The 12,865-nt window shown below is 31.5% G+C and overlaps 3 protein-coding genes across 3 annotated transcripts; 1 reads left to right on the top strand and 2 right to left on the bottom strand.

The window, feature by feature from the left end:
* The first annotated feature begins 3,759 nt into the window (after positions 1 to 3,759).
* On the top strand, positions 3,760 to 4,842 carry LOC123882795. The gene has a single exon (XM_045931391.1). The coding sequence runs from the start codon at positions 3,818 to 3,820 to the stop codon at positions 4,634 to 4,636; it is 819 nt and encodes a 272-aa protein (XP_045787347.1). The 5' UTR covers positions 3,760 to 3,817; the 3' UTR covers positions 4,637 to 4,842.
* A 719-nt stretch (positions 4,843 to 5,561) lies between these two features.
* On the bottom strand, positions 5,562 to 8,967 carry LOC123884909 (ubiquitin-conjugating enzyme E2 32-like). The gene is made up of 5 exons (XM_045934136.1): positions 8,733 to 8,967; positions 7,417 to 7,548; positions 7,092 to 7,176; positions 6,428 to 6,591; positions 5,562 to 6,343 (listed from the first exon to the last, which is right to left on the bottom strand). Exons 1-5 carry the CDS (start codon positions 8,838 to 8,840, stop codon positions 5,918 to 5,920), a joined length of 915 nt encoding a protein of 304 aa, XP_045790092.1. The 5' UTR covers positions 8,841 to 8,967; the 3' UTR covers positions 5,562 to 5,917.
* Positions 8,968 to 9,674: 707 nt separating this feature from the next.
* On the bottom strand, positions 9,675 to 10,967 carry LOC123885093 (nicotianamine synthase-like). The gene has a single exon (XM_045934322.1). It carries the CDS (start codon positions 10,813 to 10,815, stop codon positions 9,877 to 9,879), a length of 939 nt encoding a protein of 312 aa, XP_045790278.1. The 5' UTR covers positions 10,816 to 10,967; the 3' UTR covers positions 9,675 to 9,876.
* Between the last annotated feature and the right edge of the window lie 1,898 nt (positions 10,968 to 12,865).

Here is a 12,865-nt window from a genome sequence, read left to right as displayed (position 1 = left end):
TTTCCCTTGTCAAATGAACTAGTAATGTTTTTTGAACTTTGACGAGCATATATGCCTTTTAAGCCACTTCGTTTTTCATATGAAGCATTTTCTTCGTCTGAATTATCCAAGAGGAGTCTGTCGATATTTTTGAAAAGATCAACATGGTAATGTTTTGTTTTTTGAGCTGTCTTACTTGAGTTTTCTTCAGTTTTTATTATCATAGGAGTCCTGGGTTGACCTTTGCTCATCTCCTTGGCCAATGCCTTTGAGGATGGTGCAGTTTCCATAATTGTTGTTATCTTCAATAGATTGGCTTGCATCAATGACTGAGTTCTTGCAATGGTGTCAACCTGTCTTGATAGATGCTAAAAAAGTTGAAAGAAAAAATATAAACACATAAACACAAAACAAAACATCATAATACACACTAATTTTTAGCAAAAATAGGGAAAATAAACACAGCAAAAAAAAAATTAGCGAAGTGAAATCTTGTTTAACAAAACATCATAATAAGACAGCGAAAACAGGGAAAAGAAAACCACACAAACAAGATTTACAAGTAAAACATGTTATCTCATAATAGTACATACATTGGCATAACAAAACATCATAATAGACACATGTTTTACTTGTAAATCTTGTTAAACTAAACTTTTAAGATATTTTATCCCAAAAAGCAAAAACAGGGAAAAGAAAACCTAACAACACAGTTCTTCATACAAGTAAAACATGTTATCTCATAATAGTACATACATTGGCATAACAAAACATCATAATAGGCACATGTTTTACTTGTAAATCTTGTTAAACTAATTTAGTTTAACAAGATAGAGGTTATGGTCGAGGGGGTGGTTATGGTGGTGGTTGGGATCTAGGTTAGTGATATAAAAATAAAAAATTAATAATATAAATAAATTATCAGGAAAATAAAATTTAATTATGTTTTTTCTTTTTCAATTTTGTGTATAAAATAATTAAAATCCAAATAGTATTGTATTCAATGTTGGAAGCCCATGATAATCTATAAACACTCCTTTCATCCAATGGTTGCAATTGAAAAAGAACTTGTGAGTACTCATAGTCCATCATAGACCACTTGGCTTCATGGTCCATGTTAGAAGCAGCCTTAAATATCCCAACTCACTTCTTGATGTTTAGAAGTTCTTAGCTTATACTCCTTCCGGTCCTTATTATAAGAAGAAGTTTGCTTTTTAGATTTATAGAATGTTGGATGTATCTGGTCCATATTATTGACTAGATACATCCAACATTCTATGAATCTATAAAGTAAATTTTTTTCTTATAATAACAACCGGAGGAAGTAAAAAAAATGTTAATGATTAAAAACAAAAAGTTTTATCGTGATCCGTGTATTTAATTGACTTTTTAAACTTTTAACAAATTAATTGCACAAACTTTGTAAGAGAATATCTACATTTGAATTCTTAAACTGTGTGTCAATATTTTGTGTGACGTATATAAGCTAGATGGGAAAATAGAGGAGTTGAAAATGTTCGACTTAAAAAAAAAAATAGCCCATAAAATACATATTCATAATATTAACTTTAAATTTATTTTATAATTTCTTGTATATGTTATACTTTTAAATTTTAATTTCGGTCCTTCTAAACTTAGGCTTTGTTTGGATGAGAAAGGAAAGTCGAAGGAAAAAAAGTGAGAGGAAAGAATGTTGAAGGATCGAATATATGTGTAGAAAGTGAGGTGATCGTTGAGTTGTTTGGTTTGAGTGAAAGTGAATAGAAAGTGAGAGGAAAGAAATAGATTTATTTGGTAAATGACATAAATATCCCTACCTAAGAATAAAATATTAATCTTAATATATATTAATATTTATCTTAATATAATTATATTATATTTTAGGCTTAAATGCTGTTTGGATCCCCCTATTTTGAATTTTTTGAAGTTTTGGTCCCCTTATTTCAAAAACCAACTTTTTAGTCCCCCTATTTTAGATTTTTTGTACTTTTGGTCCCCACTTCATTTTGAGTCAATTTTCATGATGTGGCAGATGACACATGAAAACTACAATTACACGTGACACTATTGTTTATTTTATTTCAATAAATCATTTTATTAAAATTTATTTTGATTAATAAAATATTAAATAAATAAACAAATTAAAAGAGATTAATCCCAAAAATCCCTAATTTTCCCAGATTTCTTCATCTACGATCATCATCTCATCTCAAATCTAGATTTCTTCCTTATCCCTTCTTCAAAATTAGGGAATACTTTGTTGAGTTGGTTTCCTTTTAGGTCTGGAGTTTTATGCTATGAGGAAAGTTATAGAACAAATAAACTTGGACGTTAAATAGGTAATTTTATTGATATTGGGAAACAATGAACGATTTCCTGATTGAAAAACATGGAAAAATGTCTTGTTCACATTAGTGAGATTTTTGGTTACGATGAGTTAAGTGGAAGAAATGGAGAAAGGTTTTGGTGGGGTTGGTGATGAAGTTGAATAATTTTTTTTTTTTGTTGATAGACGAATAAATTTGGATTTGGAGATGAGAGGATGAACACAACTATGATGGTGAAGAATTCTAGGAAAGTTAGAGATTTTTGGGATTAATCTCTTTTAATTTATTTATTTAATATTTTATTAATCAAAATAATTATTTTTTTACCGTAATCAAAATAATTTTTAATAATATGATTTATTGAAATAAAATAAATAATAATGTCACGTGTAATTGTAGTGTCCATGTGTCATCTGCCACATCATGAAAATTGACTCAAAATAAAGTGGGGGACCAAAAGTACAAAAAATCTAAAATAGGGGGACTGAAAAGTTGATTTTTGAAATAGGGGGACCAAAACTTCAAAAAATTCAAAATAGGGGGATCAAAACTGCATTTAAACTTATATTTTAAAATATAATAGTTGAAGGAAAGAAAATCAGAGGAAAGAATGTTGAAAGATTGAATATGAGTAGAAAGTGAATGGAAAGTGATATGATTGTTGAGTTGTTTGGTTTGAGTGAAAGTGAACAGAAAGTGAAAGAGATTTATTTGGTAAATGACATAAATATCCCTACCTAAGAATAAAATATTTATCTTAATATATTTTAATATTTATCTTAATATAATTATATTATATTTTAAAATATAATATTTCTATAATTTTTATTTATAATTAAATTATTAATCCCACAAAAAAAATATATTAACGGAACATTTTTTCCATTAAATAGGTCTTGGGAATTCAATTACTTATTTGTATAAAATTGGTAGTATAACACTTGCAAAAGCTCTTTCTTTGGTGATCCAAACGATGGAAGCCCAATTCTCAATAAACTTTCCATCCTCTCTAGCTTCTTTCCTTTCAGTTTCCTTTGTTCCAAACACAGTGTTTATAATGCATGATACATGTTCGATTCCTGAAAACTTACCAATCAATTCCTTCAATTTTATGTTCTTTTCCCGCCAATAATAGAAACTTTCAAATTAAAGGGTCTCTATATTTGGAATATTACTCAAAATGCACAATATCTGTATTTTATTTTTTTTACTCTAGTGAAACAAGCAATTTTATTTATTTATCATCAATAGAGCTTATGAGATTGAGAAGACATTAATTATTGAAAATCTATTTTTAGTGTGAAAAAATATAGTTACTATAGTTTCAACCGCAGACAAATTATTGTTATCCCCGAAAACAATGCATAAACAATGGTTACCATCCTAAATAATATCCTAATTTTATGGAAAATTCATATAAATGTTTCACTCACAAGTTAAATTAAATCTCCTTACACATAATTCCATACACATTTTTTTCCTTCTAATTTTCTTGCATCCCTTAAAACAACATGAAATTCATCAACAACAATATTAATCTCAATTTTTTTTACATAATCCTAATTAGTTTTGCATTACAAAAATGCATGGCTCACACATTCATGGACTCACCAAGCTTGGAATCAAGATCTATTTCTCATAGTCACTCGCATCACTCGGCGAATCCACCAACCTATTCTTCAGAAGCGCCTTCTGAAGCGCCTTCTGAGTCGACCTCTGATTTTCCCGAAATTCCAAACTTTGCATCAGAATCGGGACAAGATCCATTTGGTGAGTCATCTTCCTTCAAAGATGCAATCTCCGACATTCTCCGAGGATCGTTGTTTGGAAACTCCATGCCAATGCCTACACAGCCTCACCACATATCGGAATCAAGACAAAGCACCCTCGGACTAGACCAAATATGTATGCACACAGATTACCCCGACGTTTGTATGACAACAATTAAACCTCTTGTAAGTCAAAATTTCGATATAATGGATGTCCTCGCTGCGGCCATAAAAGTATGTTCAATTGAAGTAAAATTGACAACAACAAAAGTGAAAAGACATGCCGCGAAAAATCCGGCTGTTGCTAGTGCAGTTTCTGAATGTCAAGAACAATACAAAATTGCTGCGGAAAATCTTCATAGAGCGATGAAGGCTGTTGAGTCGCGCGATCTTGGTACCATTACCGTTATGCTTAGCGCTGTTATGGCCGATGTTTCAACATGCGAGAGTGCTTTCGAGGATATAAGAAAATCACCTTCTTCTGACATGACTAAAACTGATGGTTTAGTTACTATTACTGTTAGCAATTCTCTCTCCATTGCTAATTTGGTTCCCTATTAGTATTACTTAATAGGTAAATTAATGTTTTGTATATTATATGCACTAAAGTCAAGTCTTGGATTATATAGACTATAGTATTAATTATGTATATAGGAAAGTAATAAATTAGTTTGTAAAGGGTACAAACTCTTGATAAAGAAATCTTTGTCAATGTATATGTATTTTAGTTACTTTGCAAAAAAATAACATTTTGTTTGTTTCTATATGGTAGCTAATTAGCCTTCAATTTAGTATCCCATAGATATGGAATGGATCCTGTCCCGCGAATCGTATTCAAAACTGAGATCCTTTGTAGTGGCTGCGCAAAAATGAAATTACGCGGTTGTGTTGCGCAGTCACTATAAAAAACCTCAGTTTTACGTGAATCTATGACTTGTTAAAATAAAAACTTGAATGAATTTGCATATGAATGCTAATCAGGTATCCTTAGCACACAACTAAAGAGAATAATCCTTCGAGCTTTATAATACTACAATGGACAACAAAACTCTCAATCAATAATTATATCGTTGCATTGTTCAAAAAATAATTATATCGTTGCATTCTCAAGATTATATTCGAAGCTATGAAATCCAATGAAATTGAAAGAGATCTGAATCATCTCATCCAAGCGATCTTGGGTCTTCTCTTACTTGGTAGGTCATTACTTCTCAAATTACAGTTTTAATTTGATTAGTTAAAGAAATTTGTGCATTGTACCCAACAAAAAGAAAGAAGAAATTCATGCAGTTTTCATACTTCTTTGTTTTCATACCATATAGCCCTGTTTTGAAAACATGAACCAACCCATCTCCAAATTCAGCCACCTACCACACGAAATTGGATTCGGTGTTTTAACTATGTGACATAACTATCAGCCGCTCGACTGCGTAATCTAGACCTTCCAATCTGAAATCAACGGCCGCGATGCACTGGTGGAGATAGATAAAAAAGATCAATAGATAAAACAATCTTATTATGTTGTTCATCTGATACACCATTTTTTTTACTTGTGTACAATGTTAACATATTGCAGTTCATAATACATATATTATACATCCATACGTACATCATGGTAGCTAACAAGTCACAAGCATACCACCTGATAACAGGAAAAATTAAGGGCATGCTCACCAACTCATAGGCTATAGCTGTAGCACATTTATATTACTATAATTACAAAAAGAGAGTATAGAATAAAAGTACAATAAAACCAAAACTTCTTTCAGTTTATAAGAGCTTTACATTTCTATCATCGCCGCATAAGGCTAACCTCTTGAGCCAACATAAGCAGTGAAATCTTTAAGATCCATTGAAAAAAAGTGGACCATGTTCTGTAGATTTGATGAATTTCTTCAGCAAGAGGACCACAATTGCAATAGTTAGTCCAATAGCTGCCCATGTGAACAACCGATCATCCGGTTTATGTTTTTGGATTGTCGTTTGTGACTGCAGATTTTGAACCCTTGTGTCTAACTGATTCATTGAAAAACTTGATTGATTCCCTCTTGAAGGTTCAGTTTCAGCAGGATTGGCATTTGCAGGGATTACTTGTTCTTCAACAACCTCGTTACCGACTTGATCAATCCCCTCTTCTTCAGATAAAGCCTCGGGATTAGGTGAACTAACCTGAGACTCAGCCTCCTCAGGTCTCACGTTATCTTCAGAAGTCTCTGTGTGGCTAAGTTCAGGAACAGGAGGTGCTTTGCTTAGCATATACTCATGTATCTGGGAATGGGATAACAAAGTACAATCAGCATAATATATTACAGAACATATATTGAGTAGAAAACTATATTTAGCATTTTTTACCTCATCGATAAGCTTTTGACGTTCAGGAGTCCCAAATTTCGGAGATGCTTCACGAGATTTAATGGCCAAAGTTCGCCTCTCTTCTTTCTTGTAGTCTAAGGAACCCAATGCACCATTTGGGCTGGTTGGCATGAATGCAATCAGTGCAACTAAAGCAGTCCTTACTGCCAAAGGAATTTACATCAATTATGGTAATAAGAACCTTTTGCTATCAAAGGCATCTATAGGGGGTGGCCTGTAAAGTTGGTTCAAATCATGAAAACAACAAAACCTATCTAACTTACTAACAGGTCTATTTGCAAGTGTGGCCTTCAAATACATGACATCTATGACATATAAAGAGCAAATTGGGCCATGTGCTCAAGAATTGCAACATAGTTCCGCAAATGCAGATAGCTAGTTATTGCATCATGAACGGCAAGAGAAGGCTGTAAATATAAACTAGCTCATTGCAGTTACTTGTTATACAAGTAACCTGTTTATTTGACTAGAATCACTATCCTATAGGTGTTATTACACCAAATGTTAGTATAAGCTGATCTTTGTGTATAAGTGTAGCATGTAACCTCTATAATCATTAATGAAAGAAATCACTTTCATTCATTTTCTATTGATTCATAATACTAGTCATCAAAACTCAAAAGTGCAAGGGAATGTTACTTACCACTCCATGATGGTTGCCAATGCTCGGGGTGGTGATTGGATATGCTCAAGCAAATCTTGGTTTGAGTCTCGAAACGACCATTAGGCTGCAAACATAACAGTTAAATTTATAAGCATGTAATGATTGAGATTAAAGACAGTTCAGAAAGCATAATCACACACAAAAAAGAAGAAAAGGAAAATGGTAACAACATAGTTTATATAAACAGTTGACAGGTAGAGTTTTAGTGAGAGAGACCACATAAAAATATGTAAGTCACAGAGTGTATTGTTAGCAACTTAGCATTGCTGTGTATGTAAAGAGTAAGGAGGTTGCAATATCTCACAGTCAAGAGCATAAATGAAGGAGGTTTGAAGGGATACTCCGATGGCAACTGGATCCTTCCATGATAAATGCCACCCTCAAATTCAGTATCACGAGGTCCACTAATTGCAAATTGCCATTCGAATATATTTTCCTGTAAACAAACATGATCAATTTGCTATGTAAAGACTTAAAATTATAAATGATATTAACTAACTAATCAGTAACAAGTTACAGATTATCCACTCAAGGGAAAAAAGACAGATCAGTTGAATACACCAATTAGGATTAATCAATCAATTAGTTAACTAATTAATCAATAATATTAACCAAATCTAAAAGATAACACTTAATACTAGTTTATAAACTAAAAGTCTTCATAGGTAAACGTGGTTGAGATTATGGGCCTCTTTAGATTGACTTATTTAAGTTTATTTACCAGCATATACACACTTGTAAGATTGTTTGAGAGAGCTTATTGAAATAAGCTACGAGTCGATGACATATGTCCATAAACTGTTCAGGATAATATGAAAACATTTGACTTTAATTTATCTTTAGTTATAGGAATAACTTATGGGCCATGCTACACTTTGAAGTGCTAGCTCACTCGTAAGAGCTTAGTCATGTAACCTCAAGGTGTCAAGTTCAAATTCCCACGGAACAGTTGTAAAATGGTCATCGGTGTCACTTTTAAAAAACTTATGGGTCATGCTAACAAGTGCGCTCTTAGTATTGAAAACAACAATTTTTAAACTACTAAAAAGTTGAATACTCGCACAAAATTTCTATATTTGTTTACTTGATCAATACCCCAAGGACACTATAGCATTTTTCTATATGGTGTTTGCACTTAGTTAAGATGGTTATCCAAACAAGGTCTACAACATCAACATTTTACCACAATTCTCCGTATATAAAAAATTACAAACACAGACACTCTTTAGATTATGCATGTCCGAGTGTCAAACTCGGATCAGACACCAATACTCTTAAGATTAGGTGTGTCCCATTGTCAAGCTCGCAACAGACACTGACAAATATGATTATATTGAATTATGTCATTTTTCTTAAATTATCATTGGTGTCGACGTGTATCTATTATGTCATTGCATTACGGTCTCTTGTTTGTGCTTCATAGAATTTGAAAGATTGCACCCAAAAAAATGATGAATTTAATATTAAAAAAAAAATGATGAATTTAAAAGGGGTTTTGAGAAACATCATCGACAAGCTGAATCAATCAATTAATTCGAAATTCTGAATCCAAAAAAATCAGAAAATCATATCATATAAAAATGAATAAGAAAAAGCGAAATGGAAGGAGAAAAAAGAAACCTCGAGAGGGAGGCTCATGAAATCATGAGAAGGATTAGAGTGCATTTCTTTAACCTCTTGAAGGATCCGCTTAACAGCTGGGTTCTTCAGATTGTATTTATCCGCCATTATTATAAGAACGAAAGGTGTTTGTGTTTGGATATCGGAACAGAAATTATGACGGTAACCTCCGTCGTTAAAGCGTCGCAACTACGACCAATCGTTATTATAGTTTGCGAAAGGTGTGTGTGATTATTCTTTTTTAATTGGGAATGGAAATTAAATTATAGAGAGGAGACCAGAACCTAGGATGTTGACTCATGATACGACACGTCGTTGTTCATGTGTTATATTACGTGTCCCTCTTTTGTTGGCTACATGTGTTATATTACCTCCCTATAAAATTAACCAATTTTGATTTTTTTTTTTTTGGTGATAAACCAATTTTGATTTTTAACCCTATAAAAAAAATCACATGTTTTCATTTTTACAAATTCTTTTGTTTTATTATTAGTGCCTAATGACTAATTTAAATTTAATTTAATGTCAATTTATATATTTTTGATGATCAAGATGTGTCTATATTATTTTCATATATCATGTTAATTTATATAAGTTAATATTTAAAAAATACTCCAATATAAAAAAGTGTCAAAATTGTGTCCATTAGGGACTAAATACAAAATACTATTTTTTTTTTTAGGAATGAAAACATTTTTCTTAAAGAATGAAAATTAAAACTCGCTAATTTTGTAGGGACGAAAATTTTTTATCCTAAACATTAAGGGAAATGGTTAATTTGTATGATCAACGCCAATAGTTTTACTCTTAAAAGTGATTCCTACAAGAATGATTTTCAAAGTCGCACCTAGGAGAATACGTACAATCCAAAATATGATTTGGATTGCATACGGTTAGAATCTCATCCATTTACACAACATATTAACGGTTGTTCGATCAAGATTAATTGAATGGCTTAATTAACTTTTATTTTTAAATGTAAATACTAAGCTCAAAATCTAGATCGTTCCATTTTAATTTAATGACAACCAATATGCTGACGGTATGAATCCATGAAATCCTGACTACATGCTATCAAAATCCTGGAAAATACATACTCTCAATAACAAATTACATGCATTATTATATTAAGCATAAGAAAGAATTAAGCCTGGTCTTCAATGCTCAACTCATCAACAACATTCCCATGGTTCAATGGATTAAAACCTTCTACTTCACAACACTTGTTTTTCAAGTAATTAATCCCTTGTTGATTCACCAAACACTTTCTTGCAACAATAACCGAATTTATAACCTCATCAATTGGATGAAAAATTGACAAAACTTCAAAACCTTTAAGATCAAAACAAGGATCAACAATAGGATATAGAAAAGCTCTAGCTCCATGTGCACTTCTAAGAACAAGAATAGCATTAGGAGCCATGTATTTAGCCAAGTGATTAATCACTTTTGCTTTCTCCTTTTTGTCCATACCAACCAATGCAGCCAAAAATACAACATTATAATCTTTAAGAACATTTTTGACATCAAAAATATCACTAGTGTGAAAAAACATTCTCTTTGACAAGTCACTGTCTTTTGAGATTAAATCATAAGCTTTTGAATTTGCTAATGAATCAATGTCATAGTTATGGAAACATGTTTTTGTTAGGTAATAGTTTGCTAACATGATTGAGGTTAGAGGCAAGGGACCAGAACCAATAAAGGCAAGTTTTGAAGGAACTTGAGTTATGTGTTTGGTGAGCATAGTGAATTCTAAATGTGTGAGTTTGAGGTAGTTTTTGTAGTAAGGGAAAATTTTTATGTGGTTTAATGGTTTTTCATTTGATCCTATGAGAGTTGAGAAATGACTTTCAAGTAGTCCTTCAGCTTTTCCACAAAGGGTAATTAGTTTAGCTATTTTTTCTTTGATTTCTAGGGGTAATTTAGTAATATCAAGTTCATGACATGGTGTGGTGCATGTTGTTACAAGTTGGGTAAATAGGTCATTGACTTGGTTTGAAGGATTAAGGTTTTCTAGCTTAGAGAGTTTATCATAGATTTTACATACCTTTTCGACTATCACCTCATGTCGGTTGTCCATTTCCGTATAAAAATATGGCTCGAGAGACTAGTCACAGTTCCGCGAGAGAATACCTGATTTATAGTAACAACTAAAAAATTGATAAACTTGCACAACAAACTGAACAAAGACTAGGCCCACATTTTTGAATTCTAGTTTAGTAACATCTTTGATTCAATGTTAATTTATAAGAGGAATGTAGGACTGTTTTTTTTTGTTTAGAGTTTCGAGGATATAATTGATGGAGCTTTTACAAGTTGGTGCAAATTGATGTAATATATCAAAAAGATTATCCTTTGGAGTTTTATTTTATAAAATAATGATTGTTGAATAATTTTTATGGATTCCATCATTTCACCAATTTGAACTAAATAACGAGCTAATGAATTTCCTTCTTTTTGCCATTGAACTTTCCAATCAAATTCGTCGTAACACTCATAATTATCCTTTACGTAGATCCCACTGTATTCCGGAAGCCCGAAGCATTGGTCCTGATAACCCCCAATTTAGAACTTCCTCTCTACCAACAACACCTACTCCTTCAACCCGTTCTAAAAAAATAGGATTTCATGTAATAAGTTTTTGATATTCAATAACCCTTGTTAAAAAATAATTGCAGAAATCAAAACATTTATCTATCCAACCATAAGGTAGATCAGCCGCTACTCCCCCAATACGAAAATAATTATGCAAGTCTTTTTGGGAGTGGATACTAGAAGATGAATTTGGGTTTCGTCCATTTGTTATCTCTCTATTTATCGTCCATTTAGAGAGAGATTGACACAAGTGAATATGGTCAACTTAGAAAATTGTTTTTTTTCTTTTTCTAAATGCAGATTTGTGACCGTGAGTTTATAATATCTTTATCAATCTTTGAAAAAACCATGTATTACCTATAATTGAGTTCATTGGTTTACACATTGAATTTAACATAATTTAATTATGGGTCATGCTAACTGGTGTCCCAGGGGCATTGGTTAAGGAAATTAAAAAATGAAATTTTTAAATTGAAAGTAACACTTTTTAAACTTTCGAGGAATTGACTGTACAAGTTTCAATGCAATATTACTATATATACTTCCTTAAACAGTGCCCGCGGGAACTGTTTAACATTTTCGAATAATTATTTATTTTATTTTTTCAAAGCCATTTTTCTTAATTTTAAAATGCCTCAATATAAAATTATTTTAAACCTTTAAAGATATTGGACCAACACTGCACTATCTTCATAGTTGTGGTTTTTCAAGTTGTGCACTGTGACCAGTGGGCATTATTACATCACCAACTCTATCAACATTTTCCATTGGTGTAAGAGATATGGCAACATTATGTGCAACATTTTCCATTTTATTTCTTCTCAAATCTCAATATCATCTTGATATATTAAACACTTTGAAATTTGAAATCCAAAAAGAAAAAGAAAAAGAAAAGGAAAGAAGGTTAAATTTCAAAAACAAAGAAAATATTTTCATTAGAATAACAAACAATGATTTCATGAAATGAATTGAACAGAACATGCACCTTTGTTCCTTTTTTTTATAAAAAAAATACCAAAAATTAAGATCCAAAGTTCAACAACTTGCTGATTTTATGAGTCTACTCTGTCGACATTTTGTAACAATATGTCCATTATTGATCAGTGTAGTGCGATATGTAGTTTAGTAACTACACTCATAACTTTTAAATATGGAGAATGAAAATTTTGAAATTCTAACTCTAACTCTTATGATAGTTATCAACTGAACTACACTTATAAAACATATTACTCTGTACTTTACATCTTTTTATTATCGCTCAATAAAGTTCTCATTTTTAAAATTTTGTAGTAGTATTAATAAAAAAAAAAACATTTGCAATGATCAAAACACAAATGACTTATATTTATAGGGATCAAATATTTGGAACTTTCAATAGATGTAATCATTTTATTTTTTTCGACAGGAACATTTTTATTTTGAATTTTTTTAACAGGAATTGGTGGTGATTTTTGATAAATTGATGAAAATAATCAACACAGTAAAAAAAATAAAAAGAATTTTTGTGGCTGCTGGGATTCGAGCCCAGGTCTCCA

This window comes from Trifolium pratense, linkage group LG5, assembly GCF_020283565.1.
Source record: "Trifolium pratense cultivar HEN17-A07 linkage group LG5, ARS_RC_1.1, whole genome shotgun sequence".
In the NCBI taxonomy this organism is placed as follows: Eukaryota; Viridiplantae; Streptophyta; class Magnoliopsida; order Fabales; family Fabaceae; genus Trifolium; species Trifolium pratense.
Note: the sequence above shows the minus strand (reverse complement) of the source record. Positions and strands in the feature narration are given on the sequence as shown.

Excerpts from the sequence above, each read along its gene's own strand:
- LOC123882795 (XM_045931391.1), top strand. The coding sequence starts at position 3,818 with ATGAAATTCATCAACAACAATATTAATCTCAATTTTTTTTACATAATC.
- LOC123884909 (XM_045934136.1), bottom strand. The coding sequence starts at position 8,840 with ATGGCGGATAAATACAATCTGAAGAACCCAGCTGTTAAGCGGATCCTT. Across the intron at positions 7,549-8,732 it reads TCATGAGCCTCCCTCTCGAG|GAAAATATATTCGAATGGCA; the intron begins GTTTCTTTTTTC and ends GTTTGTTTACAG. Across the intron at positions 6,592-7,091 it reads TTGGCAACCATCATGGAGTG|TAAGGACTGCTTTAGTTGCA; the intron begins GTAAGTAACATT and ends TTCCTTTGGCAG.
- LOC123885093 (XM_045934322.1), bottom strand. The coding sequence starts at position 10,815 with ATGGACAACCGACATGAGGTGATAGTCGAAAAGGTATGTAAAATCTAT.